Source organism: Strongylocentrotus purpuratus, unplaced genomic scaffold, assembly GCF_000002235.5.
Source record: "Strongylocentrotus purpuratus isolate Spur 01 unplaced genomic scaffold, Spur_5.0 spur5_scaffold_6, whole genome shotgun sequence".
NCBI lineage: Eukaryota > Metazoa > Echinodermata > Echinoidea > Camarodonta > Strongylocentrotidae > Strongylocentrotus > Strongylocentrotus purpuratus.
This window is the reverse complement of record NW_022145612.1, coordinates 10,552,631-10,571,820: the sequence shown is the minus strand read 5'-3', so window position 1 is coordinate 10,571,820 and position 19,190 is coordinate 10,552,631. Positions and strand designations below refer to the sequence as shown.

The 19,190-nt window shown below is 35.7% G+C and overlaps 1 protein-coding gene across 1 annotated transcript in view; it reads right to left on the bottom strand.

The window, feature by feature from the left end:
- LOC577170 (amphiphysin) overlaps positions 1 to 18,847 on the bottom strand; it is a 33,296-nt gene extending 14,449 nt beyond the window's left edge. Inside the window, exons 1-4 of the mRNA XM_777414.5 lie at positions 18,533 to 18,847; positions 7,667 to 7,802; positions 6,015 to 6,109; positions 1,540 to 1,635 (exon numbers count right to left, since the gene is read on the bottom strand). Coding sequence (XP_782507.3) covers positions 1,540 to 1,635; positions 6,015 to 6,109; positions 7,667 to 7,802; positions 18,533 to 18,715 — 510 coding nt within the window. The 5' untranslated portion in view covers positions 18,716 to 18,847. The remainder of the gene's footprint in view (positions 1 to 1,539; positions 1,636 to 6,014; positions 6,110 to 7,666; positions 7,803 to 18,532) is intronic.
- Between the last annotated feature and the right edge of the window lie 343 nt (positions 18,848 to 19,190).

The following is a 19,190-nucleotide window of genomic DNA, read 5'->3' as shown; positions in this document are numbered from 1 at the left end:
TACATTACATGCACTTGACACTGCCTGTCTGAAAAGAGGAAGGAGACAAACGTGAATGTGCCGATATTCCGACAGCTGTCAACCTCAAGTAGTGAGTCACATACATGTACATACCAGCTTACAAGTCACTTGGCATTTTAAAGAAGAGTCTCCAAATCAGATTTTCAATAAAACTTCAAGTACTTGCAGCATTACAATACCTAATCTCATATTACCATTATCATGGGTTGTTGATTTATGAATGTATTGTATATTTCAAAATGACAAGTCTCACACTATTGTAAATCAAATTAATGAAGAAATGTGGGATTCAGATAAATCATATGGTGCAGGCCATAATCTACGATGGGGGATTGTGTGTCTGTACGCTTAACAAAAATAAAGCCTTCTCTTTTACAGATTGAACGAAAGTATGCATCAAATACAGTAGAACTTTCCATCATGCATGTTGTCTTTTATAAGATTGTCCAACATACATGTACATGTAAGTCTTAAAAGAGTTATGAAATTAAAATTCTTCAAGTTAATGTTTTGAAATCAAAGGTCCAGATAAACACCTTTCCAGACACACAACATGTTTACTGTACATTGAAAAAATTGGTCAATGTTGAGAAAAATAACTACATGAGCACATGGTGAAGTACTAGTATATTGTCATTCTACTGGCACACAAATTTGTTTTGACAGGTAGTGCAATCTTTCCTGCATACCTGGAAAATGTTTTAATTGTTCCATAAGAACAACAAATGCAGGAGCACAGAATAAATCATTTACTACAATGTATACATGTACATGCTAGGAAAGCTATAGCAGGAAGTTTGCCCAACAACAGGAGAAAAGGGGAAGTCAGTAAAGACTGTACACTTCCTTCAACAACAAAAATTGTATGATTGTCAAATGTCATCATCTAAAAATTGCACTGATATTTGAACCAAGCTGAAAGTGACAATTGTTTTTTTTCCTTCTCAATTGAGGCTTCACTGAAGAGTTCACTGACAACTTATTTTTGCAATGTTCATCAATACACCTACAATTTACATATATTGCACAACAACATGTTCAGACTTAACCAGTGCTGATCACAACTTTTTCATTTACTGCCATCTGTCATTTAATGATTCAAGCATACTGCAATTGTGAGTATATTTCAAGGACCATTGGACTCATATCTGACTAGTATGACGTCAAAAAGATTCAATAGGGACGGTTGGATAAGACTGATATGACTAATCAATTAATGAATCAGACATCACGTTATCTCAAGTTGTGACGATCACAGATTAATGTTTGATACGTGTTTTGATTAAACATCAGTTAAGACAATTCAACTTTAGGCTGTTATTTTATTATACTTGTATGTATTATGATAAATTATATATTGTGCCTGATCTTTACTAGCACAAACTGATAAATGAACAAACAAATAACTTGTACCTTGTATATATACAGACCTGCTACCGGTATACCTAAAAATTGCTTTAGAATGAATTAAGACAGAAGACAATGCCCATATTTTGTTTTAGAATGAGAGATGTTTACCTTTACTTCAGGAAACTTTGCTTGGTAGGACACGAGGGGGTTCATAATCTGGTCAATTAATTTCCTCTGGTAGTCATCCCATAGAAGGTCCAAAGTCTGAAAAATAAATCAAATATCATTGGATCATTTTTGTTTATAAGAAGAGAAAAAGTGCAGACATTCACTCAGGCAGTTAATAGGGATATCTGTGGGTTCCATACCATGAGCAGGATATACATTAAAGAAAAGGACAGAAAATGCAGAAATAAGGCTAAGACTGATATAGTGGTACAATATAAGCAATCAGAGATCACAACAATAAAGGATTATCAACTTTTAAAAAAAAACCCTAGACATTCAAACATTTAGTTTGTGATGCAAACTTTCACCAACAAAAATTCCCCCGAGGACATTACTACATGTACATGTACATGTACATGTATAACTTCTTGAAAAATAAAAAATAAAAACAAAACAAAACAAAAAACGGACGAGACAGATCACTTAATTGTATTTGATCCCATCTTCTAAATGTATTAATCTGGCTGGAGACAACATGTAACAAATTACATTTTAAAACATTTGTTTTAAATTCATACATCATTTAAACTTTCTTGTTTCTTTACCGTATTACAATATACATCTATTGATTTCAATCTATTCTTTCCCTGAATCATTATACACATTGTACTGATCTACAGAAACTTGGCTTTAGTTTCCATTGCAATTATCTTTGCAAATCTCTTTATTCACTTGCTAAAATCAACCTAATTTGTTAAGCGTTCCAATCAAATTTGTTCTCATGCCAAGAGAGTGTTGCTGATTATGAATAGAATAAATGACCACCTGTCTATAAAGAATAAGCAATCTTTTACCCCAAAAATGTAGCAATGGTGTAGCAACCAATCAAATCTATGATTTCTATCAATCTGCCTGTCTGTCTGTCTGTCTGTCTCTCTCTCTCTCTCTCTCTCTCTCTCTCTCTCTCTCTCTCTCTCCTTATCTGCCTAAATGATTTATCTATCTTTATGTACTGTATGTATCTATCTACACGTTTCTCTCTGTATGTTTGTCTGTCAACTCTCTCTCTCTCTCTCTCTCTCTCTCTTTCTTTCTTTTCACTCTCTACTCTATCTATCTGTGTTTGTCTATCTGTCTGTCTTAACTATCTCTATCTATCTATCTATCTATCAATGATAATCTATATATCTATTAATCTATTTCTGTCTATCATTCTGTCTATATGTATCTATCGAGACATAGATATTTACATTTTGTCTGTCCATTAATCAACATGTATCTATCTACAATACATGCATGTTCATCCATGAAATATGAATAGAGAGATTAAATGGATTTGCATTCATTGCTCTGTAGAAGACACCTGTTGACTGCACACTCAGAGGGTGCATTACTGCTGTGATTAGGGAAAGAAGCCAATATGACTGGCTGTCATTGGCTGTCAGCTATTGTGAGAGGCCTCCAACATACTATACTTCAAAGATGACAGATGAGCTCAAACTTTCAACAAGCATGTTCTTTAGACTGAGGATACAATTGAATACCGGTACATGCATGTACATGGTCATGACGATGTCATTGCATGCCAAAACAAGGATATTCTAACTCATAGGCTCATCTGTTTTTAGCACATTGTACCAGCAGAAATTATATGAATATTTGTCAACAACATATTGTCTGTCATCATTTATGACATTGTTTATTACCAAATTGCCTGCGTTAATATAGACCGGCAAGCATTTTAGTGTCTATACTGATACATTTGACATATTTCCAACTTTTCTTTTCTATACAGACATTAAACAATGTACTGGTTTTTCAAAAAAATACAGGAATATATATGTATGCGAATTCAGCTGTTTGAGAATCACTCTTTACTCTAATTTAATGTGTCATATTGCCCAATTCTATTCCAAACTGAATTATTTGTGCTCTAAAATTTGACTACCGTACCTGAAAATTGAATTGTTGATCTCTTTTTTCTGATTAAAAGATTCGCTTTAACATTGGAGTCTCTCTAGTTTTGGTCATTTGATTTAATTGTGGTTTATTTTATTTTTAATCATATTTTAGCTGAATTTCCCGCAACCTTGATGGGGACCTACAAAAATAATACATTGATAAATATCAAGATGCTCTGTTAAAACTTGCAAAGGCTAAAAACAAGGGTCACAAAGCTTGTAGGCAACAAAGATAGTGTACACGGAAAGGATTTTTTTTGCACATATATCACAGCGTGAGCATAAACGCCAATCATTAAATTAAATTTGAATTTTCTATGCAGGCTAATACTGATTTGCATTGATTATTCACACCAATAATAATTCATGATGTAATGCATGCATGCTATTTCCTCTAAATACTCCTTTCCTGTACTACATGTACATTGTAGTACTTGAGCTCAATTTCTGAAGGTCAAATCTGGATGATGAATGAAATGGAGTGTAAAGCTGACACGTGATTGAAGGGCATTCATGGTGTATAGTATGGCAATATTATGCTCCATAACAACTGCATATCACATGTGCATCACCAATCAAAAGGTGGAAGTGGCTGATGTAAATTACGGTATGGCAAGTCCATAATTTGTTGGAAGGGGGCAATCTATGAACAAATTATAAATTGCAGGCTCCGTGTAAATTTCTTGAACAGGCACATAAAAACATCTGCAAAAAAAGGTTTCTCACCTCTTTCCTCTCCTTTAGTGTCTACACAAGCCTTCCCTTTCTTTTTCATAATTTTCCAGGGGGAAGGGGGGAGGGGGTAGGAGACTTCAACCAACTCTCTGAACCCCTTTCTGATCTCCCTTGCTCATCACAAAGTTTCACCCCTCCTCTCTTCTCTACTAGTCATTCTGTTTCTTTTCTGTCATTTTTTCAACATTAAAAGTGGAAGAAGTTTCATCTAATCCTTAAAAGTTTGAACCCCTTTCTAGAAACAAATTGAGGCTAGCCAGTAGCAACAAAGTTTCTATCCTTTCGCTCTTTCTCTATTCAGACACTCCTTTTCTTTTTCATCATTTTGCACAAAAAAGTAGGATAGGCTCCATCGAACCCTCCCTTTGAACCCCTTTTCTGATCTCCCATGCTAGCCACAAAGTTTCAGAATGAATCTGGGTCCAGCTCAGCTCAGGAAACATGTGTCATTCATGTATAAATAATTTCTCTCCTATCTGTTCTCGCTCGTAATGACACAAACAATGCAATATGATTGAGGGAGAGTCGGTGTAGGGAACATGTAGGTGTTATGTATATGCTAGAAATGCTATTAGTACTAATTGATTTGGAAAGCTTTGTAGGGTTGGCTTGGTCGGGCAAATGCCAACAGGAAGATGACGACGTCTACAAAAAATGTCAGTTAGTGCATTAATGTCAGCACATTCTTTGGTGTTTTTTAAACTTTTCTTTAGCCCACTCTCTCTTTATTTCCTCATCCATATGTTTTTGATTTGAATCAAATTTATGTACTGAAATGGTGACATTCAAAGAGTAATTGGAGGTCTTTTTAAAGACAAAAAAGTTAATATTATTTTTAAGATGACCAAGCTATATTTTCCAAATCATTTTATGTCGACCAATGTGACTTTAATACAAAATAAATAAACAGATTACCACATTCATCATAATGATGCTGCAAGGGATTACAGGGTATATAAGGTTACAATTATAATGACAAAACGGACATTCATTTTGACATAGAAGTAACTTTTGTGATTTTGTTATGTTGTGTTATGGAACTTTTAAATTTTTCAGTATATCTGTTCATAAATTCAAGCCATTAATAAAAGAAAAAAAAGAAAAAGAAAAACTGTTACAAGTGTGAATAGTTAATCTAAATATCAGTAACAACCCCATACATTTGTCAAGTTTGATCATTTGAATGCTCAAACAATGCAATAAGGAATGAGAGACAAGTAACTTGCAATATCTCTCTAACATATCAAGTTTTCTCTTTGTATATAATATACAATACATTTTTTGTTACAGGGAACCAACATACAGTTGTGTAACAAGCAAAAGACATGTATCATAAGGCGACTGGTACCCTTTAAAGATTAAAGTTGAGTTCTGGTCATGCGATTGCATTGTGAAAGAAACGGTGTGGAATCGACCAGAAAAGGTTGAACATCTATAGCATATACTGCAAGGTTCTGGAATCATCAAAATGATAAGAAATTTGGCCAAGTCTTGGTAAAGATACAAACACTGTACACAGAAAGATGTATATGGGACTACACGAACACGTGGCGTAAAAATCCTACCCTGGATGTTTACGATGTTACATGACATATTTAGAATATGAAGGCATTTGAAGAACCATGCTTTTCAGGGAACATGTCTTATCTGATGTTCTTCCACACTTGCATAATAAGAATGATAACGCTCACAAATTATTTTTCACCTCTTCCCAGAACTCAACCTTCTCTTTAAGAACTTGATGGACCCTGGAATGGAGATATGCGAATGAATACCCACCTCTCTGACACTAGCCAGTTGTTCTTGTCCCTGCCATTCTGATTCATATGTTGACTCCATTGCTTCAAATAGGCATTTGCTTGCTTGACTCATGGCTGTATTAAACAGGGGGAGAGATGAATAGGGAAAGAGGATGGGTGATTGGTTTTGCAGAGAACAGGGTGTATCATAAAAAAGAATAGCAGGGGAAAAAACAAAGAAAGGAAAGAGGATAGATAGAAACAGAAGGATTACAGAGACAGAGAAAGGGAAAAAAATAAAGAAGTGTAAGTATAAAATGAACATACATGTCAAATCAAATGATTGTTTTTAATAAAGATTTACAGTGCATTTCTCTGTAGACTATTCACATTTACCTGCAAGCTTATATCAAATTTTCATTTAAAATTCATTCAATTTTATTGAATTTAAAAGAAATCATAGAAAATTTACATGATGTTGGTAGTTGGATATTCAAAGATAAAAAACAGGGAATTTACCCCTTGCTGCTCATAATAAAAATAGTAAACACACATGTAAATACAGTGATGTCATGTCATGAACATTACACTGTACATGAATCCTTTGGATACAGGGAATGATTGCCTATAGATGCCATTATTCACTGTCATCAACAATCATATCATCAGCCTTCATTGATTGCATAACAAGTGCAACGTGATAATCACAAACAAAGAATGTCAGATATGCCATGTAGGCCATCAACAAGTCTGTAATCTCATATGGTCATTATCAGATTAAATGGTTTCAATGAAGTCATATCTGGGTGTTATGATCCCATTGGATCTCCCTACTTGGATAGAGGCCAAATACTATGACAAATGCTACATGATCATACAAGACATCCCCTAAATGAAAATCCCACTTGGGTGTACTTACTGTACACTCTTTATTAACAAGTAAAATGGTTTCAACTTTCAAGGTGTAGACATTACAAATAAGTAACACAAATATTAGTATGTCATCACACGAGACAGCCCCAAAGCCCATTTGGGTGTACTTACAAATCTACATCTTCATGTACTGTCAACTCTTTTTTGGTACATTGAGAGCTACTTTTAAGCTGAAGTATTGATACAAATGAACAACATAGATGTATCAAATATTTTGAATGCTAGTACTAAATGAATTTCATTATACATGAACACTGTAATGTACAAGAAATTCCCAGTTAGGCTGTTTAATACAAGGTTTCATAAATCCAAGTAAAATGTACATGTACATACAGAAAAATACAAAATTGTACATGTACATCAAAAAGATCTTTTTTAAACCATTTTGGGGGAGGAGAAAGTGAACAGTTGATTATTTTAACCGTATGCTAAGAAAACGTGTCAGTAAGCAATCACCGGGGACCAACGATACTAAGCCTTCTCTGAGGGGTAATGAGGACTAATGCCTTCCCGAAAGAAACTAGCGAATCTACATGTACTTGGTATTGAACCCTGGTCCTCCCAGTTATGAGACCATTGCTCTACCTACCACAGGGCCATCTCACCTACTCAGCAAAAACTCTTGAGAAAGCCTTCTTGGTTACATCTCCTTTATAAAATATCAGTTAGAGCTCCAAGGAGGAGGGGGGGGGGGTTGGGAGGAGGAGGGGGATGAGGAGAGAGAGAGAGGAAGTGAGTGAAGACACAGTTACTACTAACCTTTTACACATGTCACATAATTCTTGAGCTCCTTGAACAATCTGTTGGCAGCAGCTTGTTGTGAAGTGAAATTCTGTACATAGTGTTCAAATAATTCATCCCTTGTCTCATCTGCTTTCCCTAACTTCTGTAGGACCTGTATCAGTAAAGAAAGAGAAAACACATTACATACAAAATTAACTTTCAGTTTTTCAAGAGTACATACATATATTAAAACTGAAGTAAAGCCTAATAGACGTTGTGTTTTGTAAAAAGTAGTGTGGCATGGGTTTACTCCTCCTCTTGAGCAAGGGCTCATACCAGACTGATTTTTTTTCTGACGTGTTCAATTTATAAAGGTTGGGCCAGAATCAAGTTAACTTTAATCTTCCAATATGAATATTTTGCATTTAAATGAACATGTAAACTTTTTACTGTTCAGTTCTTTAGGACAATATACTTGTAATTCCTTTACCGTATTCAGTTAGACAATACAGTGGATTCACAATTCACAGCCATCTAGCGACACTCTCACACCAGTGTTTAGTCAATTTCACATGATGCAATACCGGTATTGACAAAGTCAACAAAAATACCAGCTGGGGCATTACCCTAGGACAGGGTTTCTTACAGTTCAGACAGTGGGGTACATGTATGTCAATTAAAAACGAAAACAAAATTGCCAAACTGTGTGCGTCCAAAATGAAAGTTTCCCTACAATTCATGTCCTGTACATAATGCAGAATTGTCACTTCACGGATATGTGAATAGCTAATTAGTAATCAATTAACCATTGAGACATATTTTGTGGACCTATTCTTTATGTCAATCTCTATCAATATGCAAAGGTTAAGAACTTTTCTTCATTTTGTGACCGAGATTTCTAGGGGGTACCCCCCCCCCCCCTCCCTTGGCTGAGAGAGTACCATAATAACCCAGTCTTTTTCAGGGATGAGACAGGGAAATTCCCCAAAAGGAGATAGATTAATTTGGGGTCCGGGGGCAACCACTTTGGTCAATTTGATCGGTGGCTACAAACGTAGTTTTTGCAACGCTGCACTGGTTGAAAGATGTCTACCTGCAAGCTGAAAAATTGGCCTGCCGTGGCTTGCCAATGGGGGTACTGGTATTGATAATTATGGATCCACCCTACATGTATTTTCAATGAAACACAGAGTTCACACTAAAACTGGGTCTGAATCCATATAACCTTGTCACAGCATATTTCTCGTTACCAGGCTTAACTTACAATGAATTACCATGAGTTTTAGGAGGAAATATCCAATTCCAGTCTTGTTGAAGTGAAGTGGCATTTGTGTCAAGCACTGATTAACATCATCAGCGTCAAATTCATACTAATCATCTATTGACCTACATCAGGCATATATTTTGACCTAGTCTAAGAGCACAGACTTTGTCTGCAAATACTTCCATAGAATTTCAAATAACCAGCAAGATGCTCTAAGCTCTAAGCTCTAAGATCTAAGAAATTTAACAAAATACCATCCATTGAAAAAAGGTAGGTATACAATCAGAACATAAATCAGTAAATGCTTGATTTTACTGTGCACAAGTCAACATAAATACCTGTAGGAATATACATGTACAGGTATATTCATATTCTTGTATGAAGTGCAAAAGTTCAAGGTAATGACTCATCTTCCAGAATAGTAAATAGCACATCCCCATGACTAAAAGCTGCTAAACAGTGTACATACATGTACATGTACATGTATACATTGTACATGTACATCTACATGTAATAGGCCTGCTGACTACCGGAAGTTGGAAGAGCCTGCATGTTCTTGTTTTTTTTAAATATTTGAACAGGTACATGTATGTGTAATGCATACACATGTACATGTACATGCTGTCAATCAACCTCGTCATCTTCAGAAACTACCATATTTTACAGGACACTTTTAACAGAGCTACATGTACACGTACATGTACAGTTGTACAATGTAGACATGAATACTCTTACACATCACATGAAAGTTTGTGGTTTTATGGAAGACTTTGGGACAGATTCATCCAAGAAACTGGTCATCACTTCCCAGTGACCTTATGAACCTAACCACTGTCCTCATAGACAATATAACCCATAGGATATATATTAATATTGTGGTTTCACAAAGCTGCCTGAATGTACATGTAGAGAGAATACACATTATGAAACTCTCTACATATTATTTATTGATTTACAGTACCTTTCAACATTGTGTATAATACATAAACCCATTTACATTGCAGAAAAAACAATTAGAAATACGGTATACCATTGTTATTTTTAACTACCATTTACACTAGTTACTGGAAAAACTCATAAAACCCATCAAACGAGTTTAATAAGTCTGAGTTTTTGTTGTGTGAATTCAGTGCACATACGCCATTTGTTGCTGCCCTGCATGCATTAGCACGGAAGCGAGGAGAGTCGGTTGACCAAACACCGGAATAACTCACTGGTGTTTTGAGAGCAAGCATTTACACTGCAAAAGTACCAGTGGAGTTTCAGCCAGCGTGTTAAACAACCAGACAGGGAAAGTGGGGTTTTTCGATTTGGACATTTTGTTGTCATGTTGTGTTTATGGGTGGTTGCCTAGCAACTTAAGATGAAACTCTGGAATGTGAGAATAACAAACACTGGGTACTTTTATATTCTATTGTATCAAATATCATTTGCAAATATTAGTATGTCATTATACAAGATAGCCCCCAAAGCCATTACACAAGATAGCCCCCAAAGCCCACTTGGGTTGTGAGAAAAAAATGATATTTTTGCTTGCAATTGCTCAGGACTGACAATCAGATTTAATCATGAAACTGTTTTTATTTATTTATTAAGCAGTTTATATCCTTGTACATTGTACATGTACATGTACATTGTAGCTACTTTAAATGAACACAGGAATTTGGATTTTCAGATTGCTGCAAGTCATAGCAGTATGGAAAAGAAAAATAAACTAACAGAAAACACACTTAAGGATTTGAACTTTGAGAAAATGTGGCAAGAGGGATTTTTCTATTTGATTTCCCCCTATTACTTCATTTATGAACTTCAGGAACAAAGGCTTTGATCTTGATTTATGATCAGATATCAAACTAATGACACTTAATCTTTTGATGCTTATTACCCCCTTAAGTGCTAATAGCATGTCTCTACATGAATAGCATTTGAACATGTAAGTCTACATGCATGAAGAATTATTTTTGTGTAGATCAAAAGGCAACCAGTGAAAACTAAAAAAAAAAATAATAATAAGGTACTACCATGACAACAATAATTCATGTCTATACTCATTATACCTTGTTTATTTAATAGGCCCCCATATCTATATTATTTGACTAATCAATGCCAATATGTACTACAGATTTACGTAGAATTAAAAAAGTTTTTATTGTATAGACCTGCCTGTATAACGGATTAGACCATGACACAAGTTGTGAGATCTCTATCAATTGTATGTATTAAACACAAGAGATTGCCATGGAGATAGCATAGAGCACATCCTGTATAAAACTAATGCCAAATTGTTTGTACTATTTAGTTTTGATTCATCTGTCATTTCTGTCATTACTCACAGGAAGTTTTTGATCATGGGAAAGATTGTAAACAACACTGATTCATGAAGAACTTGGCTTACATGTATACTCAACAGACACAATATCAATTAAAAATGCAAATTACCCTGTACATAAACATGTTAAATGTTTAATCAATGTCTGCTGTAAAGTCTTTGCTCTAAACTTACTCATACCAATGCCAATGCATCTATAGCTTGACAAGCCAGCTCTTGCAACCTGTACAGTGATCTTACAGTGTACATGTACTTTGTTTTGAGAAATTTATTCAAATCAGACTTGTAATTGTCATCTCACATTTGGGCAATTGTTTTCTCCTATTCATGCAGTGAGGTAGTCTCATTTGGAACAATGGCAGAATACCCCAATCAAACAAATGATCCTAAGCCCTATTGTATCCTACAATGAAGTCATATTTTATTAATAAAAAAACTGGATTTTTACTATAAAGAAAATTGTGAACATTTTGCTAGCTAGCTTCTCTCACTCTCAAACTCAAAACTTTATGTTCAGGTAAAACGTGTCAGCCCCCCCCCCCCCCCCCAACAAAAAAGGAATTGTGCCTGTACTGTGTTCACTTCTCACTGTAGAGTCGACTGGATAGCCATACAAATAGACTGATGTTGCAATAATTACCTCAAATATGATTTCATTGACAAGATATCTTTGCAAAGATCTAAGAGCGATGCGCCTCTATTAGTATTAAAGGGGAAGTCCACCCTGATACTAATTTGGTTTTAATAGAAGCAGAATTTGTATCCTGCTTTTTATTAAAACCAACTTAATGACTCCCCCTGACATGACACGTTGTTCTATCTTTAATACCACTGCCAATGCATCTATAGCTTTACAAGCCAGCTCTTGTTACCTGCAAAAAATCACTGGTAAATGTTTCAATCCATGGTCACTGTACATGATGTACATGTACAGTTGTAGGAATATATACATTTTTGTTTTTTTCTGAATGCACAAATGCATATGACAATTAAAGTCCTTAAACAGTCCTAGTCCAAGTGAAGTGCAACTATATTTTCCCCTCAAACTTTAATCACTACAGAATGTAAATCTATGAAGTTTGTGAAATACCCAACAGAAGGCAAATAGGGAGATTTGTAATACGATGGAACACACAGCAACGTGAGCAAACAGCATGGAATTACATGTCATTAAGAAATAAAGATTACTAGATGAAAGTACAGTAAAGAAACAGTTAATTCACAATCAATCATTACACATATGGTGTACATGTACCAAAATGGCACGCATAAGATTTACATGTAGTTTTTGTTTGTTTTTAATTGCTTGATTTTTCAATTCTCCTAATATCACAAGAGAAGGAATTTGTTATTCCCAAAGTTTGGTAATTACAAGAAAATCATGAAATTTGAAGTCATTTTTAAAGGAAAGTGAAAAAGGAAATGTTATCTCAAGTAGCATGTATTTAATATCTGAAAATAAACATCAGTAGTTTAGGTTCACTGTGAAGTACTGTTTAACACTTTCACTTCCCTATTGAAACAATACAAACTTTACAAAGATTGAAGATAAGCCTGAGTTCTGGTAATGATAGAAAGTAAATTCTCACAGATTCAAACAAAACTTACTCTGAATGTTCAAGGTTACAAATAAATGACACGTGTCAAATGATTTTTGGTAGAAAATGTATAGGGGCAGAGTAATAAGCATAGAAAGATCAGAAAATCTAGGTATTAGGCCCAACACCATGTGCTTAACACAGGTCCCTATGCGCAAATGAGAGTACCGGTAGTGGTTTTTATTGAAGATGATTTCCAGCAAGTTTTTAAGAGGTTGTTTTTATTTTATTTGTTTAAACAATCAATCTACTGTAGGATAAACAACCCAAAATGAATTATAGCCATGTTCTCTCAACATACTGTACAACATACATGTACAATGCCCATAGCAGAGCTCAAGATTGTATTAGCATATTCAATTATTCATTTATGCCTGTATCTAGATCATTATATCATCTGATGCAAACAAAAGTTCAGATGCAATACAATGTAAAATTTGCCTTGGGTGTAGACAAGGCTCCACACTTTCGTTTTTGTTCAATGGGGGTTCAGATTAAACATTGTAGGGTTTATGCGCATGGGCTGTATGTTATAATTTTGAAATTTGTATGGCCTGGACGTGTCCCTGGTACTGGTTAGCCAAACCCTGTCCCTGGTTTAAATCTGTAACATGAGATGATCCTTTTGATGTTTGGTCTGACTCTGATCCGAGCTTTACAATAGCTAGGAGGGCTATAGCTACACCTGTACATGTATCAACTTAAGATGAAAGTATAAAATAAAGTGCAAAAATGAAGACATGTTCAGTAATGTACAGTGTACAGTATGGTAAAAAATACATTTGACCTTCTTATACTCAGACAATTTGAAGATACATGTACATCAGCCAAAGGAAAGGAAACTACATTGTTCGGTCCAGGAAATCCACTACCTTCATGTACACTCCACAGAGTCCACATGCATGCATGACTTTGCATGTTTAAAGGGCCACTCTAACCAAACTACAAGAATACACCTCTACTTATTAATATTCCAGCCTCTGATTTTTCAGAAAATCGCTAAATTGACCAAAAATTGATTATAACCATCCATTTTTTATCTCACGCTTGCTGGGCTATGCCCGTCGAAAAAAAGGTAATACGGTCACGTAGCTTGATGACGCATTTGACGTCATTGTGGGCATGTCTGATTTGTCCTACAAATTAAAGGATCTTACAATCTTATTGTAATTCATAACTAGGAATGACGAAATTGCCAGAAACGTATCAAGTGCATAATATTTTTCGGATAAATGTCTTTTTTCTTCTTCAATTAATATCATATTTTGCCTTTTTAACAACATTTTAATGCCTAAATCAACCTCCTTTTCACAGGAGAGGCTCCTGTAGTGACGTCATATGCTATTGTGCAATACAGCTTCGAAACTGGGCTTTTTTTCTAAGCATTCTGAGTCGTCATTTTTAAAGCTAGATTCCAGAATTATTGATAATTTCTAAAAAAAAACTAATTGTCATGTTCGGAATCTTTGTCAAAAATTATTGTACATGTCTTTTTGTCATTTTTTAGCCCGTTTTGGTTAGAGTGGCCCTTTAAAGATAACAGTTGAGTAAATACTGGTAATGTACATGTACAAATGTACATTAACTTTGTGAAAGTAACTGTTTGGAAGCACTTGGGGGAAGCTTGATTATGTAGTACAGACATGAGTATTAAACATCAAGCTTTGGTTTGGAATCTTGATCAATATGATTTTAAAAAATGCACTGCTCAAAGAAGTGCACAAATGGGAGTCCCCCTATGTGGCATGAAAATGGGCTATTTCTCATCATATTTAAAATCTCAAATTCATGTTTGAGGGCATTTGAAGAGCATTTCTAAAATAATTTGTAAGCTTTCTCATTCTTTTTATGTTAGTTCGGGGAATATCATAGAAGAAATGTCTATAGTTTTCTCCCCAACTGACATTAGAAAGTAATGAGAAAGCTCACAACTTATTTCAAGAACTCAACTTTCTCTTTAAAGGTAAACCACTTACTTACCACATCCTCTCTCAGTAAAGGTTACTGATTTGGTGATAAAATGTTTTTTCCAATCTTGGTACATGTACCTATGTATTCAGACCTTATAATTCACTTTCCTTCACGTCTAGACCAGAGTCTACCAATGGATTTAGACCTTCTGTAGGGTGGAATTTGAAGGTACATGTACATGTAAGTCTAGTTAAGCACACTGTTGGTATTTGGTAAATTAGCAATTAACATCAAATTAATCCATGTGAATTAAAGACAAATCATTTCAATCATGATCTGAACTAATGATTTACGTTAAATTATAACCACAAAGGCACAAAGTCCATTAAATGTTTTCATTATGTCATAGCCTACAGTACATGCTCAATATGAGTGTAAAAAAAATGTTTACTGAATTACTTTTTCTCTCCATCTAGCAGCTAGCCCCTCCTTCCCCACCTTCTGATTCTATGCATGATATTGGAATGCCATATTTACTCACCAAGTGATTGTGCCAGCTGATTAGTAAATTTACTTTTTCTTTCCAAAAAACACACTTTTGCCATGCATGAAAGGAATTTCATTCATAAACAAACCAACCAACTTGGAAACAATGAAAATACGGACATTTCTGCCAGCTCCCACTTTGTGCACTGGATTGAAATTTGTATTGAGGCTCATACATGCCAAGAGTGTGTGGGGGTACATACAGTACCTATCAAGGCCAGGGCAAATCAAGTTTGCCAGTACTCTATTAGACAATGCAGAGTTCAATTCCAGGCTATGAAACAAGAGACCATGATTATTTTATGGGGAAGGTGTACTGTATGATCTTTATATCTATATATCTTTATATATTTTTCCCCCTTAATATTTTAGGTGTAGAAAAAAATGGATAGTACAATGTACTTTGTAGCTTGCACAAGAAACCATACATTGTAGATTTCGCACTTTGAATTTGACCTTTTGTACTTCGAAATTCATTACCGGTATTTCTCATTCTTTATAGACATTTCTTGAATTTCCACCAATTCTCTCAACATTTCCTGCTTGTTGTGGACTTCCCCTCAAGAGTACCATACTTGGCTCAACAAACTTGTATGGTTTGGGGTTTCATAGTAATGTAGCAATGTGTACATATAAAGAACATTACATGATAATATTAAAGAGAAAAATATTAGAACCCAGACTCTGGATTTTTTTACAATGATAACTAGATTAAATTAATTTATGCAATGTGATTTCCTTTAACTTTAGCCCTATATTTGGTATTTTCTAAAGTTTCCTTCAAATATTGATTTTTTTTTTTATTATAAATTATTATACATTATACATTATGCCTGTCATGCGAGTCTCTCTATTTTGAGTCCCATTTTCTTATAAATTGCCCAAGATTTTTTGATGATATGATTTCAGATTCATGCCTTAAATATGAATGTACATGTAAGGACTATTTACAAACTTGAACATTATGGTTTATTCTTGCAAAACACATACACCTGTAGGGTCTACATGTATATTTGATGTCACAAAATCGTTTCGTCACTCAAACTTACATGTTCTGCAACAATTAGTGTGTGACAGACTGCAATTATAAATGTACAGTACATTGATTTCAGGCTCTCAATTGAAAGCAGAAGAGAGTAAGACTAAGAGATCTGTATGAAGCCTGTTGACACAATTTATTCGCTGTACACAACCTACCATACATGTATCGGTATATGTAAACCCGAACCCTCATATGTAAAATGTAAATCTTGCTCCTTCAAACCATCAACAGAAGAACTCAGAGTCCATGCAAGCATATTCGTCTGCTGTCAGTTTAACAGCTAGAGGTTAATTATACCCAATTTAATATAGATCTACTTCACTCGATGTCACCAGACGATGTGAGTAAACACAGGGTGACATTCCTTCTGTAGAGCAATAAAAACTTGGGAGTAACATGTAGGCTATGCAGGGGGTAACTGCAGGGTAAACAATCATTGTAACACAACAACTACAGGTCAAATGCATGCTTACAGCAATTTCAGTAACTACCAGTACTAGAATTTGTTTTCTTCAGATATTTCAGTTCACAATACAGACAAATTAAAGAGTGCATTAAAAATTGATCCAGGTATTTGTAAAGCTGTTGTTCCGACTTCCGAGCATGAAGAATAAGGGTGTATTTACACTTCATTGTCATGTTTGAAATGCAAAGACAACAGCACTACAAAAATTATGAATAAATCCTTGAGAGATGAGAGTTACTCTCTGCAAATTGACCTCATTATTTTCTACCATCATTAAGTTAATGTGAAGGCCTAAGAAAGTAAGAATGGAGCAAGAAAGTGCTCTAGAGTGAAGAGATGTCTTCCAGTGTTTACCTCATAAACGTTTATACCTACAATATGAAAAGCACACGTTTAACGCAGCATAACATCCAGAGATAACTTGATGTTTATGCTATACAGTCCAGCATGACTTTTACCTTGTGTCTATAGCATGTTCACCTTTTGTCCTTAGAGACGTGAGCATTTTATACACTAGACAAGGTCAAGGCAAGGGGTGACACGGCACAACCTCTGTAGTACATTACGAAGCGTATTCGGTAGAATTCAAATGACCTTGGGCTTTGTAAAAGCTCATTTTCAATTAAAGGGAGTATAGACTGATGAGATTACGTGTCTTTCCCGTGGCCTGATTCGAGGCCAATCGGGTATAATACAACGAATACGAACAACGCGACCGCAGCAATCACGCGCGTGCAACATACCGTTGTTGTTGTTCTTCTTCTTCTTCAAGATAATCTGCCTCCTTCAATACTGACGATTCTTGCAGATGCCGTATACTCGGCCTGGTTGGGGTATGCAGGTGGACCATTACACCGGGGTTTCCCCCTACTCTTATACGAATAGTGCAAATGGGTTCTTAAGGTGCAAGGGTTGTGACTCTCCTGTACACGGGGCCTCCATTTAACGTCCTATCCGAGGGACGGAGTGTTTTCCACTTGACATAACCTGCATCTATGAACAAGGGAAGGGGCACGTTAACACACAACGCAGGCTTCAGTCATCCGCCTGGGTGGGAGTCGAACCCGGGATCTTTGGTTCGACATGCAGACGCTTTACCGACTGAGCCAACTTAATCAAGTCCATCCATTTACATGCAGTTGTCCTCAAAAAGACGTAGATGGCGTTAACCAGTATTTGCCAAGATACACTCCCTTTAAAATCGAATCTTGACCATCGTTATTTATGAATTATGGCTATGCCTGTGTCTTGCTAACACTACTTGCATTTTACAAATACTAGACTGGATCTGGATCTGTAGGGCCTAGCCCTAGACGTAGACAGACTGTGCACTGTGTGTCATGTCTGCAGTGTGAAGACAATCACAAAGATTTTTCACAAGATTTGATTGAATCTTAAAAATTAAGGCTTAAAATTCATAACAACGGTAAAATTGGCATATTTTTTTTATCAACGATTAGGGGTCTACGCCATGCACTGATGCAGCATGTAGGCCTACTGCATACACCACTCTCCTGACCGTTGTTAAAGATAAACAAAAAATGACCCAAGCCTCATTGAACAAAATAATGCCATTCGTCTAGTCTGGACTTTCTCAGTACACTTTACACAGGTAACTCGATACCACCGCTACACAACACAGACATCAAACAGTCGACCGTTGGTGATGCATGATAAAATCATAACCATTTAACAAATCAATTAAAAACCACACATTCTAAGTAACACAGAAATCGAGGATCTTACCTTTTCTTTCGTTCTGTTTATACCCTTGTGGAAGATACTTGATTTTCTTGTCTGTTTTATCTCCGCCATTTTGCTCTGTCTCTGTGATGACCAAATCGCAGCTGTGCGTGCGCGTACGCGATCGCCATACGTGCTGCCCATATTCGTAACGTTGAAAGAACAAGCTCCGCTATCACTGTGCATACAGAATGAATGAGTTTTCAGTATACCCTACTCTAGCGTCTAGTTTCCCCGGGAGCAGCCGCAGCGAGAGTGCAACAAAAACCGCTGTTCACAAAAGACAGAGGAACTATTCTCGTTTAGTAGGCGGGGCTCCGTTCTCGTGATGTGATCTGACAGAAATAATCAGAGAGGGGGAAGAGATAAAGCAACCTGGGGACCCATCACTGATCTGTAAAGCTAGCTCAAATAATTCGATGAGGGTGAATCATGATTGAATCGACTCAAATAAAATTCGTGATTTTGATGGCAAGATTATAGGCTTCCGGCACACACAAAAAAAGGATTTACCAACTGTTCATAATGATGAATTATTGCACAAAAACTCTTAACTTTTGTTGTTGAGATTATCTCTCATCACTATCGTATATGAATGGGGCATGTAAGGGGAGGGGGTAGTTTGCCCTCTTCACAAATTTATTCGCTCGCTATTAAAGGG